Below are 19,210 nucleotides of genomic sequence, written 5' to 3'. Positions count from 1 at the left end.
AATTGAAAACTAGAATCTGTTAATAGTGTACATTTCATAATATATCACATTGTTTGTATACCTACAGTAGCATTACTGAAGACCAGTATTTTAATGTAGTAAGTTATTAGCATATGGATAACTGACAAGTTTCCAGAAAGAAAGAAAACACATGTTTAGAGTGGGTTTTTATCAGAGGAAAATGAAAATATACATCCCTCTCCAATAGCTTATTTTAACAAAGTCTGCCTAGTGAATCAGAACACCAAAGCACTTGGATCTGATTTTTGGAAAGCCCAGGTACTATCATTGTTCAGAATGCACTTTTACAGAGTTTTAAAAGTTTCTTTTTTATTTAGAACAAGGGTTCAAACATGCACATTCAATTTTTATAGTATTTATCTATTTGCAAGGCATATATTAACTAGAAATTGGCCGTTAATTTTATAGTTGTGTTAGCTAGGGTAGTAAATCAATGACCTGCTAAGTATTTCTGACAAGCAATTTTCATATTCGATGACCTCACATTTCCTTTTCGGAGTCAAATGCTATGTAATTGTTCTGTTGTGTGTTTGTATAAAATGAATCACAACATGGTAAAGAAAAGGTTAGACTTATTAAAATAATAACCCTACTAAAATATTCACTTTATTCAGATTGTTCATAATGCTTTCAAAGGACATAGCAAAGCTTTTGTGGAGAATCTGCATATTATTTATCATCTATGGACTAAATTGATTTTTTTGAAGTTGCTTTAAATTTTAAAAGCACCTTTCCTTAATATAAAAGCCCTTTAATTTTAACTGACAGATCAATTCTTAAACTTTATTTTGAAAAGAAAATGGGGAAGAATTTGTGTCTTTCGAATTAAAAGAAGTGAAAAAAATAAACCAGACATCCTAAAAAAATAGAAGAAACCTGATTTTTAGTACTAATGAGATAGCGGGTGACAAAATAGTTGTCTTTTTGATTTCGATCACAAAAAATAAACTGGTAGTGACAGGATATGATGGAGAGATTTGACATCCTGGCAAATCACTGTCATTGATTCAATTATTCTAATTCTGAATAAAAGCTGTATACAGTATGTGTTTATGCTACAGTGGGTTTTTTTTTAAGTGACTGACATTCATCATATTGGTTAGACAGTTTTAAAAACCTAGTCTTTGTTTTCTGCAATGTTGTCAAGAACAAATAAAGTATAATTTGTGGTATATTAAAAGCAAACTGCTTAAAAGTGCTAGATATAACTGCTTCAAGATAGTCTAATATACTTGGAAATGTATTTAGAAAATTCAGTTTCTCCTAACAGATGTTAAACAGCTTTTTAAAAACTGAGACTCTTATACAGTATGTGTCTATGCTACAGGGGGTTACTTGCTTATTACTTAAATATGCAAGTTACTTTTAAACTTTTACTTTTTGTCTATTTGTCAAAAGCTTTGAGAACATGGAACTATGATTCAAAAAACTGGTGTTTCCTATGAAAACTAGTTTAATATGTTATATATTCCCAAAGACATGTTTATATGGTTATAAATGTACACATCTACCGATGTTCATAATTAACAAAGGGTTTTACCTGATGCAATAGAAATTTGAGTTACCTTCGGTTTTATACTTTGTCTCAGACCTATGTTTTGTAAAAATCTCTCGCCAAGCCTCCATACATGTTTTCCCCCAGTATCCTTGCATTCATGTAGCTGTCAGTTTAAATTTCAATCCTGAATTATGTCTACTGACATAATTTCATAGTGTGGACTCTGTTTAAACAGAGACCATCTCTTTCTTTGTCTAAGTTTTCTATTACTCAAGTTCTTTATTAAATACTGTAGTAGACTATTTTTAATGGATTCTTCATCCCCAAATATTGTCTTATCTTCAATTTCATAACAGGATATGTAAATGCAAGTTTATTTTATTTTAGTCTTCATATAGTAGCAAAGTTTTTATCTCATAAAAACATTTTTGGTGAGAGGTGTCTTTTTCAGAAGTGAAGAGAAAAATATGTTTTTCACAGTTTTGCATTTCATAATGTTTCATATGCTGCCTGCTGTAACGTGGACTTTGCCATGAGCCAAGTGCCTTATATACACATACGCTTAATGACCACTGTGAGGCATCCTGAATTTCGGACATTTTATTTGCTTTTATTTAAAAATAAAATTCTTCACTAGATATAGCATAAAACAAAATTTTAAAGTGAAAGTATTTCTGCTGTACTATTTCTGTATAAAAACTTGGTTAAAATAATGAAGAACGGTGGCCTCATTTTGCAATCCTAACTGTATTTTTCAAGGACTGGAGGGTCACATCGTTAAGAAAAATATTTACATAAGCTATTAGCAATCATAATTAGGGTGTCACAGAATTCTGCAGGCAATGACTAAGGAGGAGTCACTAGAAGTCCAGGTGCTTCTTGCCTCCGGCCGTCATGCCACAGCCTGGGCCCAGCAGCTTGGTGGATTCTGCCAGATCCTGTTTGCTTGAGCGGCTCACAGTGTCTGACAAGTCTGGAGGCAAATGCAGTCGCTATGGCAGAAGATTTCAGGGGACGGAAAGAAGGAAAAAAAATAATTAATTTTGCTTTTACCAGCACACTTCAGAATACAATATTATGCTCTGTTGATCAGCATTTAGTCTTGCATAGAAAATTCCTGCTAAAACAATTCTTCAGATTAAAGCCCAGTATAATGACATCCTATTCCTACTAGATTTTACAAATCGTAGTCATTACAGAAACTGGACCAGGAATCTTAGTGGCATATTTCCAGAGTCCAGACCTAAATGTATTACGATTTTTCTTACTTAGGTAGAAATGAAAACACGGTAACTGCACAAATGAAAACATAATAGAAAAATATCACATAATAATGGCAGGTTGTTTTTTGGCTATTTTTTTTCCCCTTAGAGCTCCAAGATGGTATTTTTAATTGAATGTAGTTTTTCAGCAATTATGGATTCCTGCAAATGCCTGTTTTCCTTTGTCTATTAAGTTGACCTGATGATTTTTTATTTCAAGGCTATATCTTCTTTAAGGAACTTAACCATTTTCATGGACATATGTCATATTGACATAAGGAAAAAAATGATACCAATTAAAGGGTCAGTATTTTTCATATGCTCAGACAGGTCAGCAAAACATTTACTGTAGGTCTTGGTAAGTGTGTTTCTATGCATGATGTTGGCTCATGTTTTCAAAAGTATAGTGTAGCTTTGAACATCTCGCCTTCCTATCTGTCTGCAAATATAGGTTGATTTAAGGAGACCCAGTAACTAATCATAATTACAGAACAGTTATTGTAATTAGGGAGAAATACTCACATTTCATAATAAACTTTTTGGTTTTTCAAAAGGATCTCTATCAAGTTCCTTTAATTATCTTTGCTCCCAGACCATGTGATTTGTTTCATAAAAATCCAAACTCAAAGGAACATGTTTGTTGTGTGAGGCAGAGTGGTTATGGGAGCCTAAAGGTAAGTAGGGCAGGATGGGGTCATCCCCTGATGACTAAGCAAAGCCTTGACGAGGTGAACTGACCTGGAGACAACCCATCTGAAACCCTTCATTTGAAAACTCCCTTGGATATGAAAAAAAAATCAAGATGAGAAAGGGAAAAAAACACTTTTTTTGGGTCAAAATATTGTGATACACTAGCATATGTCCTGGCTAGTTTCTTTCCTGATAAAAGGCTTGTTTATTGTCATGTAAACACAAGCTGTGTGCAAGGATCAAAACATTTTAAAACATTAAAAATAATTTATGAAAACATTCTTCCTTGATTTCAGTTTGCTGATTCAAATATATCTAGGATGAAAGACTCTTATATAGATATATGATCAACAAAGATGTCAGGGAGATCCAGGAAAATATAATATCCATACAGTAATATAAATACAGTGTTATTCATCTGTATCCTTAGCACTCAGCCTGTCACTTATTAAGTCATTAAATGTCGATTTCTTAAATAATAAAAAAAGAATTCAAAGAAAGACATATTTGCTTCTTTGTTTTAAACAATTCTTTCATTTCTTCATACCCTAGTTTTAGAAAGGATTTCAGGTAGAAATGAAAGTGTGAAAGGCTCAGGAATCGAAAAGACACATATGACTCTAAAGTCTGAGGTCATGAATGTCTTTGCAGTGTTAAGTCTATCAATGTTCATGAGTGGAAGCAACAAGGAAAGAGATATTTAATTATATGTCTGAGCTGAAATGTTTCTTTAAGATCTTGTAGTTATTGCTAATGAACAGAGGAAAAATGACTAGGGAACATGCATGACCTAAAAGCTCTCTAAAACTTAAAGAGAAGTCACCATTAAAAAATGTGTGTGTGTGTGTGTGTGTATGTGTCTGTACTTCTGGTTGGGACCCCACAGAGATGAGGTCATCTGACCTCATCTAAATAGGCTGTTTAGGAAATCAACTGGAGTCAAAAATATTTAGAATCTACTCAAAGCAAGGCATTCTGAAAAGATATGTGAACAGGGTATCCTCCGAACTCCGTGTTGCCTTATATCCCAGTAACAGGCATGAGACAAGCGCACGAGTAACCCTCACAGGGAGCAGTCCAAGTTACAGCCACAAAGTTGTAGAGACAAAAGCAGAAATTGTGGTGGGGGATGGGAACAGAGAAAGTTTCACGGAGATGGGCTAGGTGTTAAATAATGAATTGGATTCTGGCATGCAGAAATGGCGATTTGCTTAAGGGCAGAATCAGTACATTTTAAAGATGCATTTTGGTAGGTTCTACTGCTCTGGCAATCCAAATGGGGAAACTAGTGTACTTTATTCAGAACCAGCATAAATATAATTTATTTCAGGAGCTTACCTATTTGCTAAAAATTTCTCTTCCTTTGCTTCTCAAGGCAATGAGCGTGAGCCAGTTGGCTGAAAGCCCTTCATAGCAAAAGTAGCTAAATGTGACGTGTGACATGCTTGGAAGTCTTTCAGGTTGAATGGCTTTGAAGAAAAGTCAAATACCATTCATGTGTAACTTCTGAGCACAGAAATTTGGGGTGATGTGGTTAAATGCTCCTTACCAAATGCTACACTGTTAAAGCTAGTTGTGTACCCGTGTCCTCTGAAAAAAGCCCAAGGATGGTTCTGGGAAACGTGGGAATCTGTGCGATTTTGCCGGCTTTTGTTGACTATTACTTGAACGAGAAATTCTCAAGCAGTGGGTTTTGTTTCCTCCCTTTCTAAGCCTCCCCCTGTGCACCATGTCAGTGCGATGTGAAGCAGCGAGGAAGAAGAAGAGGTGGGTTCCAGGCTTGCCAGGTGTGTCAGGCACTTTCCCTTTGAGGCTTCCAAAGCATTTGCACACTTGACATGTAAACGTTCAGATGCTGCTGTACCCTGGATCTGTCTTCTAAAGAACACGCTGTAAGACACTCTACACGGCACAGGGACCTCCTTTAGACTAAAGCTGCAAGGCTGTAGGGGGATATAGACTTCTAGACCTTGAAGTTTCACTAAGTAATGGAAAAAAATCAGGCCTATACAAATAATCTAGTACAGATTTAATCTTATAAACCAAATCAAGGTATTTATCTTTCTCATTTTATACCTGGGGTTCTGAGGCCAGGGACAAAAACATACCGTCGATCTTGAGCTAAAATTCTATCACCTGATTTTCTTTTCCCAGATTCTGGGAGGAAGGCATTGTGCTGCTGAGGCACAAGATGCTTATCTGGCTGGCTGCCTCTTTTTTCCATGAATGCCTGGTCTAGAATGATGATTCTGTGTAGGCAAACGGACCTGGGGAAGGTGTGACAGCTCCCAAGGTTCTGTAGAGGCCTGGGGTGCTTTATAGCAATTCATCCCATTGGTTTGTTGTTGTTCAGTCGCTCAGTCGTGTCTGACTCTTTGCAACCCCATGGGCTGCAGCACGGCAGGCTTTCCTGTCCTTCACTGTCTCCTGGAGCTTGCTCAAACTCATGTCCATTAAGTCGATGATGCCATCCAACTATCTCATCCTCTGTCGCCCCTGTCTCCTCCTGCCCTCAATCTTTCCCAGCATCAGGGACTTTTCCAATGAGTCAGCTCTTCAAATCAGGTGGCCAGAGTATTGGAGCTTCAGCTTCAGCATCAGTCCTTCCAATGAATATTCAGGGTTGACTTCCTTTAGGATTGACTGGTTTGATCTCCTTGCTGTCCAAGGGATTCTCAACAGTCTTCTCCAATACCACAGTTGGAAAGCATTAATTCTTTGGTGCTCAGTGCTACAAGGTGGGACACGGCGAGCCTGACAAAATGCTGTGGCAGATTAGGGGAATTCCTGCCAAAAGGCACCCTTAGGCCCATAGGAAGCCCTGGGTCCTAACAAAGAAGCAGTGGCAGAAATGCTTTGCTCTGTGGCTTCAAGGGGGACCAAGCTGAGCTGGACTGGAATTCTTCCCTCTCTGCCAACCTCTCTGTCCCTCTGTTGGGCTGAGCCACTGACTATATTTTGTTCCTTCCTGAATCAGCAACTCTACTGATCACATATAGGATTGAGCTTCCTGGCTCCACAGTTCTTTTCCTAATTCCTTTTCTCCCAGCCTGCCAGACCTGTGCTTAGCACTTACAGTTCCCAGACAGACGGGGCAAGATAATGAATCTAGATTACCACTTGGATTTGAGACAAATTGCAGGTAAATACCCATTAAAATAAGCTTAATCAACTTATATTTTTCATATTTTTCCAAGACCGAACCACTGGGCACCATATGTTTTCTGAAAACAACTCATGTAGTAAGTACATTTTAATCTTTAGCAAATGAATAGATTTGTTTGTATCCTTTAAAATTTATGACATTTCCTGAAAAGTCACACTTTCCATTACTCACAATCACAGAAATAGGGGTTAATATTTCAAAATACTTCCTAATAGATTTTTTCTTTAAAACATAATCAATTTAAATGAAAACTTATGAACACCTTTGAACATATAGGTTCTACATTGGTTTTTTCACAGGGGCAGCCGGTGACAGTTTGATACTCTACTCCCTATCAGTATGACATCAGATAAGTCACATCTGAGTCACTTCACTCAGATAAGAGTGCCGCAGAATTGATGCTTTTGAACTGTGGTGTTGGAGAAGACTCTTGAGAGTCCCTTAGACTGCAAGGAGATCAAACCAGCCAATCATAAAGGAAATCAGTCCTGAATATTCATTGGAAGGACTGATGCTGAAGCTGAAGCTCCAATACTTTGGCCACCTGATGTGAAGAAGTGACTAACTGGAAAAGACCCTGATGCAATTTGGGGGAAAGACTGAGGGCAGGAGGAGAAGGGGGTGACAGAGGATGAGATGGTTGGATGGAATCACTGACTCGATAGACATGAGCTTGAGCAAACTCTAGGAGATAGTGAAGGACAGGGAAGCGTGGTGTGCTGCAGTCTATGGGGTCGCAAAGAGTAGGACATGACTGAACGACTGAACTGAAGTCACTTCACTTGTCTAGCTTTAGTATCCTTATCTGTCACAAGTGAATGATTCTCCCCTCATAAGACTGTTACCAGGATCAGATGAGATATGAAGTGTTTTATAAATTATTACGTACTGTGCTAATTTATTTATACCTTTTCTTGTTCCAAAAAAGCCATTTGAGGTGACTTATAAAAATACATATGGGACAAGAGAACCCCATGAAACAGTATGAAAAAAGATAAAAATAAGTGAGCTTATTAGGGCATGGAAATGAATCTACCAGTTTAATGAAAAACATATTTATAAGCAACAGCAACAGAACACTGCACTTGGCCAGCAGGTATGGTCACTAAGTCTGAGCATTTATTATACAATGCCCTTTACTGTGGTGCTGTCAAGAAATATAAAAGGAAACTCCGGTAATAGTCTTTGCTTCTGGTAAGATTTAAAAAGTCTAAACAGGACTTCCCTGGTGGTTCACTGGTTAAGAATCTACCTGCTAATGCAGGGGACACAGGCTCAATCTCTGGTCCGAGAAGGTCCCACATGCCATGGGCAATTAAGCCCACGCACCACGACTACTGAATCCCGTGCCTCCTGGAGCCTGTGCTCCGCAGCAAGAGGAGCCGCTGCAGTGAGAACCTGCGCATCACGACTGGAGAGCAGCCCCCGCTCACCGCAACTAGAGAAGGCCTGCACGTAGCAACGAAGACCCAGCTCAGCCACAAACAAACAAAAGTTTAAAAAGTCCAGACAATTTCCCTCACACCCAGTAACACAATAGTGAAGATGGGGCCTGGCTTCCGGGCCAGTGAAAAAATGCAGGACTTGGTATTAAAGGAGGCAATTTGGGGTCCATTTATCACTATTATAAAGGGAGACTTCCACTTAAAAAAATCATTTTAATTTACTTATTTGTCTGCACTGGGTCTTAGTTGTGACATGCGGGATCCAGTACCCTGGTCAAGGATCAAATGCAGGCCCCCTGCTTGGGGAGTGTGGACTTCTCCCACTGGAGCACCAGGGAAGTGCCGTCACCGTGATTTCTTCACAAGATTTCAGAGTGTTGTTTCAACTGGCAAAAAAGTTAATCTTATATGCTATTACATAATTATTATATTTCATATTCTTATTTATATTATTTCATGATCATTACATTATTACAATACAATGTTATATTGTAATGACTCTACATCTGGTTAAAATTTTAAAATGTGGAAGATATATCTGCCTAATTTTGGAGAATTCTGTGTTACTCTTATACATGAATGGGGCAGTGGAAATCATGCCAGATCACATTTTTGCTTGTTTTGGATAAGTGTACATTTTATAGTGGCTGAATATGTCTGGAAAAAATTCTGCCAAAACATGGTCAAGGTTTTAGGTGTCACTTCTGTTTAAGATCCAATTCATTCTCAGGGTTGCAGATTAAAACTGTTCTATTGAATCTCATAAACATACTATATCCTGAATTGAAAAAAATTCAGTTGGTTCTTCCTGATTGATCTGCAAATTAGACAAAATTTCCGAGTTGGAGCAGTGCACACTGGCTGCCCATTGAAAAATGCTCAGGTGTGCGATTATTTTGACCGTCAATTATAACTGACAGTATTGTCTTGCCTCCAAGCTCACCTCTCTGAAAGCAAATTGTGAAGAACTCGCTTGTCTAAACAGAAGTGTGATTTGTGAAAAGGCATGTGTCGGTGGCAGAGATTGTTAGCTTACTTCCAATATCTATTCTCTTCCTTTGCAGAGTGAAAAAAATCCCTGAGTGGGCCACATGGCCTCCCAGAATAAAGGCCACACTTCCCAGCTTCCCTGGCCAATAGATGAGGCTGAGTGCTTAGGCTCTGGTGACTTCATCTTGAGCAGAATTGCCATGGTTAAGTTCAAGGTCAGATCCTTAGAGAGGGGGAAGTGCCATTCACTTCCCTTTCCCTTGGCATCACTATTCAACTCCAGCAAGAGGGTCCCCCCCTCACTGGGCACTGATGCTCCTCCCCCTGTGAGGTGAGGAGTAAACCATGGTGAAGGGGTTATGCCCATCTAGAGCATGTACCCTTCTTTGGAGGACACACTCTGGGTACTCAGGGCTTCAGAACTCCCTGTGCAAATGGCCACAAAACCTGCATAGGTCTCTTCCCCAGGTCTGTTTCTTGTGGGTGAAATTTGTTATCTGTGTGCACACCCTGGGGCCCCAGGAGGAACCTAGGGATGGCTGTGTGTGGGGAGTGTGGACAGAGTTTGAATGTGCAGGCCGGGTGTCCCCAAGCACATCACATTGCCTGCTCTGTGTGGGAAGGAGGCAGCGGTGGGGAGAGAAAGGAGGTAAGCTGTAGGCCAATTCCTCCTATGTCTCCATCTTCTGGAGTGGAACCCTGATCCTAAATTTAAACTTGGCTTCCCAGGAAGGTGTACTTGTGAAGAAAGGAAGATAAAATATATTTAATGATTTGTTGGCTTGACAACTTTTAAATATTGAGACATGTAATTATGTGGTCCTTTATCTGCATTCTTGCTCTAAGCTCCACAATGTTGGGGACAAGCTAAGCTTCCCTTCTTCCCACTCACTGAAATGTGGCCTTGAGGGCAGGCGCTGAAGCCGCCATCCTGGACCATCAAATGGAAGCTACGGGCTGAGGAGGGCGGAGCAAAACCACAGAAATAGCTTAGGGTCTCCTGACACCACCTGACCACCAAAAGAGCCTTGGGTCACCAAATTGGGCTTTTATACAATATGTGTTCTATATTATTAAGCCACTGCTTTTTTGAATTTCTTTAATAACAGCCTAACCTATATCCTGTTTGTAGAGAATTTGGTATCTGAAAAATGGATTGAGTTCTAGCCTCAAAAATCTAGGTTGGTTTAGTGGTTAGAAGGTGGGCAGTGAGGTCAGTATCACAGGTTGGAAAGCTGATGACTCTCATTAGGCTTGTGACAACTTGGAAGGCAAACCTCATATCTCCTAGTCAGTGGCTCTAGTTGAAATGTTGGAGAAATTCAGAATATTGACGTATTAGTGGCTTCTTGCCACTTTTGGCAAAGTTATTTACGAAAGAGAAATGAACTTAGGCTGGAGCCATAGAATGTGCTACAACAGTGCTATTAAAGGAGGTACCTGCCTGAAGCTCACAGCCTAAACGAACCAAAAGCTTGTAATTTGGGGCATCAGAGGCTTGAGAAAGCCCAGCTACTTCTGCAATTGCACACCAGAGCAGGCAACCTTCACAGATGTCTGTGCCTCTGAGCCATGGTGAAATGCCTCATTAAGAGGCTGGCCAGAAAATGGGAGCCAGAGACAACAGTCAGATTAAGGGTGCTGCCTTCTTTCTCAAGTCGATTATTTCAGATTGCTTCAAGCTAGTTACAAGTAAGATGAAAGGGAGGGGTATAGGCAGAACAGAGAGGCCAGAAAATAAGACTCAGGTCTTACAAGATGAGAGTTGTGGTGGACAGCGCCCATTTCACCTGCCCTGTGGTGTGTCCGCCCGCAGGTAAGAGGCTGGAAAGGTGTGAATTAGGCTTACCCACAGCTGCAGTAGATTCAGAAGGTGGAAAAGAAGCAGGTACTTATCTTCCTGCTACTTATACTGAGGCATTTGGCAAACGTTGCACGGACAGTGGTGTTTTTTTTTTTTTTGCATTCTAGTGACCAGTCGACAGCTTCACAGGCATCACAGGAGCAGAGTCAGTTATGGGAAGGGAGGCTCACTCAATTTCAGTGTCCAGTGACATGCTTCCTGGGGACCAAGAGGCACTGGCAGCAGTAGCCATGGGAAGATTCTAGCTGCAGGACTGCAGCCATGGAACTGTGCACTTTCAGGAAGTAGCTATAGTTGCTGCCTCCCAATCCTCACCTTAACTGTCTTTGGTAGAGGCAGCAGCCTCCCTGGAGGCCAGTTTGGTGGCATTATCCCTCAGCCCTTCCAGTTATTTCACTGCCTCCCAATTTTCTGGTATCAACTTTCCAACTGCATAAAGTAATTAGATGGGACCTCTTTCCTGCAGTTGAATGCTAGAACTATCAGTATGTCTGGACAGCTTTTTGGCTCTGATTACTTGCATGTGGAAGTGAAGAGAAGCAAATCAACTGGCAACCTCATAAAATTTGGAGGGGGTTGTTTTGTCAAAGAAACGACAAGCCTGGTCAAGAGTCCATGATTTTTCAACGCCTACAGAATCTTACGTCCAGGAATCTGATCTATATATAGTGAAAGTTTCTCATGATGTATTCTGCATATAAGTTAAATAAGCAGGGTGACAATATACAGCCTTGAACGTACTCCTTTTCCTACTTGGAACCAGTCTGTTGTTCCATGTCCAGTTCTAACTGTTGCTTCCTGACCTGCATACAGGTTTCTCAAGAGGCAGGTCAGGTGGTCTGGTATTCCCATCTCTTTCAGAATTTTCCACAGTTTATTGTGATCCACATAGTCAAAGGCTTTGGCATAGTCAATAAAGCAGAAATAGATGTTTTTCTGGAACTCTCTTGCCTTTTTGATGATCCAGCGGATGTTGGCAATTTGATCTCTGGTTCCTCTGCCTTTTCTAAAATCAGCTTGAACATCTGGAAGTTCATGGTTGACGTATTGCTGAAGCCTGGCTTGGAGAATTTTGAGCTTTACTAGCATGTGAGATGAGTGCAATCGTGCGGTAGTTTGAGCATTCTTTGGCATTGCCTTTCTTTGGGACTGGAATGAAAACTGACCTTTTCCAGTCCTGTGGCCACTGCTGAGTTTTCCAAATTTGCTGGCATATTGAGTGCAGCACTTTCACAGCATCATCTTTCAGGATTTGAAATAGCTCAACTGGAATTCCATCACTTCCACTAGCTTTGTTCATAGTGATGCTTTCTAAGGCCCACTTGACTTCACATTCCAGGATATCTGGCTCTAGGTGAGTGATCACACCATCATGATTATCTTGGTCATGAAGCTCTTTTTTGTACAGTTCTTCTGTGTATTCTTGCCACCTCTTCTTAATATCTTCTGCTTCTGTTAGGTCCATACCATTTCTGTCCTTTATCCGTGGGCTGGAAGAAGCACAAGCTGGAATCAAGATTGCTGGGAGAAATATCAATAACCTCAGATATGCAGATGACACCACCCTTATGGCAGAAAGTAAAGAGGAACTAAAAAGCCTCTTGATGAAAGTGAAAGAGGAGAGTGAAAAAATTGGCTTAAAGATCAACATTGAGAAAACGAAGATCATGGCATCTGGTCCTATCACTTCATAGGAAATAGATGGGGAAACAGTGTCAGACTTTATTTTTTCAGGCTCCAAAATCATTGCAGATGTGATTGCAGCCATGAAATTAAAAGACGCTTACTCCTTGGAAGAAAAGTTATGACCAACCTAGATAGCATATTCAAAAGCAGAGACATTACTTCGCCAACAAAGGTCCGTCTAGTCAAGGCTATGGTTTTTCCAGTGGTCATGTATGGATGTGAGAGTTGGACTGTGAAGAAAGCTGAGCACCGAAGAATTGATGATTTTGAACTGTGGTGTTGGAGAAGACTCTTGAGAGTCCCTTGGACTGCAAGGTGATCCAACCAGTCCATCCTAAAGGAGACCAGTCCTGGCTGTTCATTGGAAGGACTGATGCTGAGGCTGAAACTCCAATACTTTGGCCACCTCATGCGAAGAGCTGACTTGTTGGAAAAGACCCTGATGCTGGGAGGGATTGGGGGCAGGAAGAGAAGGGGACGACAGGGGATGAGATGGCTGGATGGCATCACCAACTCGATGCACATGAATTTGGGTGAACTCCGGGAGTTGGCAATGGACAAGGAGGCCTGGTGTGCTGCGATTCATGGGGTCACTAAGAGTCGGACACGACTGAGCTACTGAACTGAACTGAACTGATAGTGAAAGTTGCTCAGTCACGTCCAACTCTTTGTGACCCCATGGACTATACAGTCCATAGAATTCTCCAGGCCAGAATACTGGAGTGGGTAGCTGTTCCCTTCTCCAGGGGATCTTTCCAACCCCGGGATTGAACTCAGGTTTCCTGCATTGCAGGCGGATTCTTTACCAGCTGAGCCACAATGGAAGTCCAAGAATATTGGAGTGGGTAGCCTATACCTTCTCCTTGGATCTTCCTGACCCAGGAATTGAACCCAGGTCTCCTGCATTGCAGGTGGATTCTTTACCAGCTGAGCTACCAAGGAACACACGGATCTACCTTTAAGTGGGATGGAGAAACTGTAGCCTTTAGGGACTTGCCTGGTGGTCCAGTGGCTAAGGCTCTGCGTTCCCAATGCAGAAGGGAACTAGATCCGCACGCCACAACTAAGAGTTTGCATGCTACAATTAAAAGACCCCTCATGCCACCAACTAAAGGAACTGGCATGCCATAACGAAGATGGAAGATTCCCACATGCCGCAACTAAGACCTGGCACAGCTATGAATAAATGAATGAATGAATACAAACAAACAAGATTGGTGCAGCCCCCAAAGGGCACACGCTCTCACAGCGACTTCATGTAGCTGTCACTGGTAATAGACAAGGAGTAACTTCCTAAAGGGACACGGAGGACAGTGGACAAAGCAGTTCCTTCCAGAGAGCAGATGGAGGGCTGCAAACCTAGCTAGCTACATTCCTCTGCTGCCAGGGCAGAAAATTTTTGCAGTTCCTCACCAGCAGGATTCCCCACTCATTCCTGAAGAGCAGATAACTCGTGCGAAGAGGCTGTGCCGGACATTGGGGTTCCGAAGGGTTGGAGACTATGAGATTGACCTCCAGTGCCCACTTTCCCTTTCTACTTGAGTAGAAGAACCCGTGAATATACAGCCATCCTGAAAAAGGCTTCACTTCCAAGCTTCCCTTTCAGCTAGTTGTGGAGCACGTGACCAAGTCCACAAACAGCAGAAGGGATGTTTCAGCTTCAGGATATTCAAATGGGATTTGAACTCAGGTGTTCTGGCTTCAAAGTCCACATTCGCACCCAGTTCTCTGTGCGCCAGACCTTCTCTAAGCACTAAGGGTAAAATAGGGAACAAGACAGGCAAAATCTCTACGTCCAAAAAACAACTTCAGAAAGGGACAATACAGAGACACTTACTGACTCAAGGAGAGACAGCTAACCCAGAAAAGACAACAAATGGAGAAGCTCACTCAGAGCATGAGTGGTATCTTAAGGAAATGAAATACGGTGATACGATACTGCCTGGGGATACTGTTTGGGCTGGCCAAAACGTTTGTTTAGGTTTTCCATAACATTTTAACAGGAAAACCTGAATGAACAATTTGGCCTACCCACTACTTTAATTGGTGAAAATCTTTCTGGAGGGTGCATTTGAGCTAAGATCTAAATTTGCAGAAAGGACCATCACAAGACATGGAAAAAGAAACTTTCAGGCAAAGGGAACATTTTTAACAACAGAGAACAGTTGTGGCACACGTGTGTATTCTATTAAAGACAGAATTTTCCAAAAAGGCGGTGTATACAGGCTGTTCTAGAGCCTTTTTTCTGATTCAGGAAAGACGTTCTAGCCACTGGGTGACGCACAGGATCCTCCGGCTCCCACCGTCCTCCCTCGGGGAGCGGTGGGGCCCAGCCTCATGCGAGCCCAGCGGGAGGATTCCAGGTGGAGGGTTGGGCCCCGTGTGAGGTGTTCGCAGTGGTGCTGTGTGCGGGGATGGTTTGCTGCACTTAATCCTCTTAAAACGTGAGTCACAATCTTGTGGGCCACACAGTGCTAAGAATACCACCATGTTTCAGTCTCAATGTTCTTGAATTGTCAGACATTGAAAATATGGGAAGGCATATTACTTTCCTCCTGCATGTCATATAACGACAGAGAACAAACTAGATTACTTCTGAAGAACTTTCCTTAAAATGGTTTTATTTTCTACACAAACTAAAGGCAGTATCTTTTTCTTATCTTTGGGTCTCTTCTTGGTTTTTTTTTTTTTTTTGTACATTTTATTCTCATTAATGTTCTAATATGAGCAGGACTGAAGAAAAGAAAAAAAAATATCATTTAGGTAATAGCTGGATAAAGGTGACTTGAATTGTTACCTAAACTTGGACGGTATAAACAGTGAAAGACACTGCTCCCCCCACCCCGCCAGCTCATGAGCCTCTTCTCTGGGATGGACTAAGGAGAAAGGAATGGGGTGCCTAAGTTCCCCATGGTCACTGTGATCCTCTGGTTATGCATCACAGCTTGAACAAGACTCCTCATATTTCCCCAAACGGACTCTCTCCTATTCATTCTTCTTGAATTGTAGCGGGGCTTCTCACTCTGGCAACCTTTTGACTGGTCTCCAGCTCTGCTTAACCCAAGGCTTGTATGGGCTCTGGAGCACACAATGCCGGCAGGAGCATATAAGCTCCAGAGTGTGCAGAATTTGAATTAAGTTTCAGCAGGGCCAAGCTGAGAGCCTCTTGAGATCTAGGGCCTACTGCTGGCAGTAAGTGGAAGAAGCCTGAGATCTTTCTGTGGACAGACGGTCGTTTTGACAGGCTCTTCAGGCCTGCTTTGCCCTGGAGGTCCCTTTTCTACCCGAGACAAGTGAGGAAACATTTTAGCAGCAATATATTGGTACTACCCCACAGATGGCTTAAGAATGGTAAGATATTTTAGGAACATATAGAGTTTTTAGATATGAATGTTGAGGTTGAAAAAAAAAACACCTTCATTTAGAAATAAATTCAAACTACTAACTGTAGGAGAATTCCTTTTTATCTCCCTTTTTCTTTTTAAAACACATGGAAACTAGTCTGCAGGTGGCGAAAGGTAACAATCTGTTTTTGTCTACTAGAACTAACGTTTGAATTCTGTAATCTGTAATCTGAATGAAGCCTTCTACTCAGTAAACGGTTGGCAGATAAACATGTGTGTAGGCTCAAGGTTGATCCCTAAAACCAAGAGATTTTTAAGACTACTACACTATTTCACTTAGGGACTGGCAGAGGTCTGACTGGTGTATAGCTAATGGAAGAGATGAGTTCTAACACATGAAAAAGCAGGAATCAGAGAATTTTGATTTCAGATAACAGCTTAAGTTATCACACTAATTTCAGTCCACTAAATAACTAACATTGGTAGCTTTGGATGAACACTCCCTCAACCATATAGTTTTGGAGGTAAGCATAGCATATATATGAATATATGTGGATTTCCTTCTGGCCATCCATGAATGAATGCTGGGAGCATAATGGCCAACGTGCCTGCTTGTATAATGTCCTCCAGCGAATGCAGAAAGAACATTGCTCCACAAAGCCCTGAGATGGGGTATCAAGGGCTCGGGAGAAATGGCAACGGACAACATCTCAACAGCATTAAATCTCCCAACTGCTCTTTAGTTACTTTGAGACCCCCACGTTTAAGGGTCTGTGAGTTTCTGGGTATGAAGAAAGAATTTTTAATGGGGCCAAATGTAGGTGTTTACAAGGGGGAATTGTTGTTTTTTATTAGGAACTGCCTTATGTTCAATAGTTGTATTTACTTTGTCAAGCTAGCCAGAATTAGAAATCCCCATTGCTAGGCAGCCTGGAGCGTCTGCGAAGTATTTCTGGGCATTCAGAACTGAGGCATGTGCTGCCCAAAGGCAGGTTTCATTACAGTCTGTTATTTAGTCCTTGTTCATCCCTCCCTACCCCCACATCCCCGGATAGTAGTACTTATACAACAGGAAATCTTGGTTACTTTACGCTGAAACATATTTACATGACTGAAATACGACAATTAACACATTTGTAAAGCTTGAGGGATAGGTACACGTTAATGGTTTTTTGAAGCAGGCTGATTTCCTGGAGCTTCTAATCTTATTTTATTTTGTTCTGCACGCATGAACAAGTTCTCCTTTACTATAGGTATCTGACAAAGCCTACCTGGTAGGAATGTGAATGAAAAGAAAATAATACAAAAATTAACTTTATGGTTTATCTTTGCCAAACTGTTCTTAACTGCTTTTACCAGTTCAATGTATAGTGAGGGCTATTTTTGACAAGTTGTGTTAGCTTTTATACAAAAGCAGTTAGGTAGTACGGTTTTGATTGGCAAAATGAAATGTGGCTTTCTCTATACTGACAGTATAAAAATTTTTCATAACAAACGAGAAGTATCAATTGTAGTGGTATAGTGATTTTCTGCACTCCTCATGGTCAAAGGTACGCTCTCCTAGGTGGTGTATATTTCACTTGCTCCAAACTTAAATTAAAAGCCAGGTGATATGTAGTATTATTTCAAAAGTGCTATTGTGTGCGTGTGTGCATGTGTATTTGAGTGTGCATGTTTATACATATAAATATATATAACATGGCAATATTATGACTATTTTAATAAAAGTACCTAGATTAATTGTTGAAATCTTGGTAAAATTTAGAAAAAAATCCTTTTGTATCAGAGCCCTCAGTAATGAAATGAAAACTTCCATTTTCCTTTTGATTTCTGAAAGCATGTTAACCCTGGAAACCTCTACCCCAATTCTCACTTAAAAGTTGGTGGCAAATTTGCAAATTACACTGGTTTCAAATAGTCACCCAGTACATCTATCTCTCCCCTTCACAGACCTCCTTCCTCACCAGTTTCAAAGGCAGCTCAGTGAGCAGGCTGGGCAAAGCAAGAACCCTCTCTCTACATGCCTTAGGGCAGTGATAGGGCAGCACCAGACGGAGCGCTCTAGCTAAGGGATACAGATTAGAGATGAGGACCTAACTCCAAAGAGTAATAACTCTCTGCTGAAGTGACTTCACAGATAAGAAGTAAGTAAAGAATCAATTTAGTCTTAGATAGAAAACCTTTCCATGAATAACGAGGGGAAAAAGTTAAAGGACATGAAGCAAATAAAGCAAGAAAAAATACAGATGATCAGAAAAGAGCAAAATATTTGTGAGTATATAGATAAATGATTATGCCTACTTCTAGGGATTTTTTTGGTGTTTGTTTGTTTGGTTTAATCAAAATGCATGTTTTAATGGAAATGTTAACAAGAGCTAAGTTTAATTTTCATGGAGATTGTTTTCTGTTCTTTAAAAACTCATTTGCTTTTATACGTGGAGGATTTTTTCCCCCACCACTTAACTTTACCATTGAAGTTAAATCTTTTTACAAGGAGGTCTGAAAGATCATTGAAATGTAGAGGAACCAACAACCTGATATATCAAGCTGGCTAAATCCTGCCTCAAGTTTTCACTGTAGCAGGAAGAAGTCACTCTGGTTCAAGTAGAAACTCTGAAGTTTGAGGTCATTTCAGCCAGGGTCTGCAGGTATACTTTAGGAACATTCTTTTGGTATATGTAAAATTATGCTCCAAAATGAAATAATGGAGCAAAGTGATTTTATAACTGTAATGCAGGGCTAATTCTCTAAGTTTTAAAGATCTGAATGAAATGAAATAGACATATTTGTACATTTCTGTTTGATTCCCTTAATAGAAGTGCACAAAAATTTCTCAAGGTACTGAAGGTAAACGAAAGCATGATATGTGGGAAAAGATCATCAAATGGTTCCTAAAGTTCAATACTGACAAGTTTCACAGTTTAACAAATGATGATGAAAAAATGTTTTTCCTTTAAAAATTTATCAAGGAGTGGTATTTTTTCTTCTGTCTTTCATTCTAACTTATGCCCTAAAGGGATATTATTTGCTCTAAATCAGTTTAAGTTAACACATCAAATCATTACCCAATTAAATATCTGTAAATTATAAAACATATTATAAGCATATGAAAAAATTACAACAAGCATCTTCGAGTTACCATTATAAATTTATTTTTAAGTAACACTAATATTTATGTGTTTATATCCTAAATCTATTAACTGACTTGTATATTTTAACAGTCTATCTTAAATGTCTTACAATT

The 19,210-nt window shown here is 40.3% G+C and overlaps 1 protein-coding gene across 1 annotated transcript in view; it reads right to left on the bottom strand.

The window, feature by feature from the left end:
• Positions 1–2,104: 2,104 nt before the first annotated feature.
• The window catches only part of ELP4 (elongator acetyltransferase complex subunit 4), a 257,046-nt gene continuing 239,940 nt past the window's right edge, over positions 2,105–19,210 (bottom strand). Inside the window, exon 10 of the mRNA XM_061381018.1 lies at positions 2,105–2,511. Within this exon, the coding sequence (XP_061237002.1) occupies positions 2,380–2,511 (132 nt within the window). The 3' untranslated portion in view covers positions 2,105–2,379. The remainder of the gene's footprint in view (positions 2,512–19,210) is intronic.

Source organism: Bos javanicus, chromosome 15 (assembly GCF_032452875.1).
Source record: "Bos javanicus breed banteng chromosome 15, ARS-OSU_banteng_1.0, whole genome shotgun sequence".
NCBI classification, from domain to species: Eukaryota; Metazoa; Chordata; class Mammalia; order Artiodactyla; family Bovidae; genus Bos; species Bos javanicus.
Note: the sequence above shows the minus strand (reverse complement) of the source record. Positions and strands in the feature narration are given on the sequence as shown.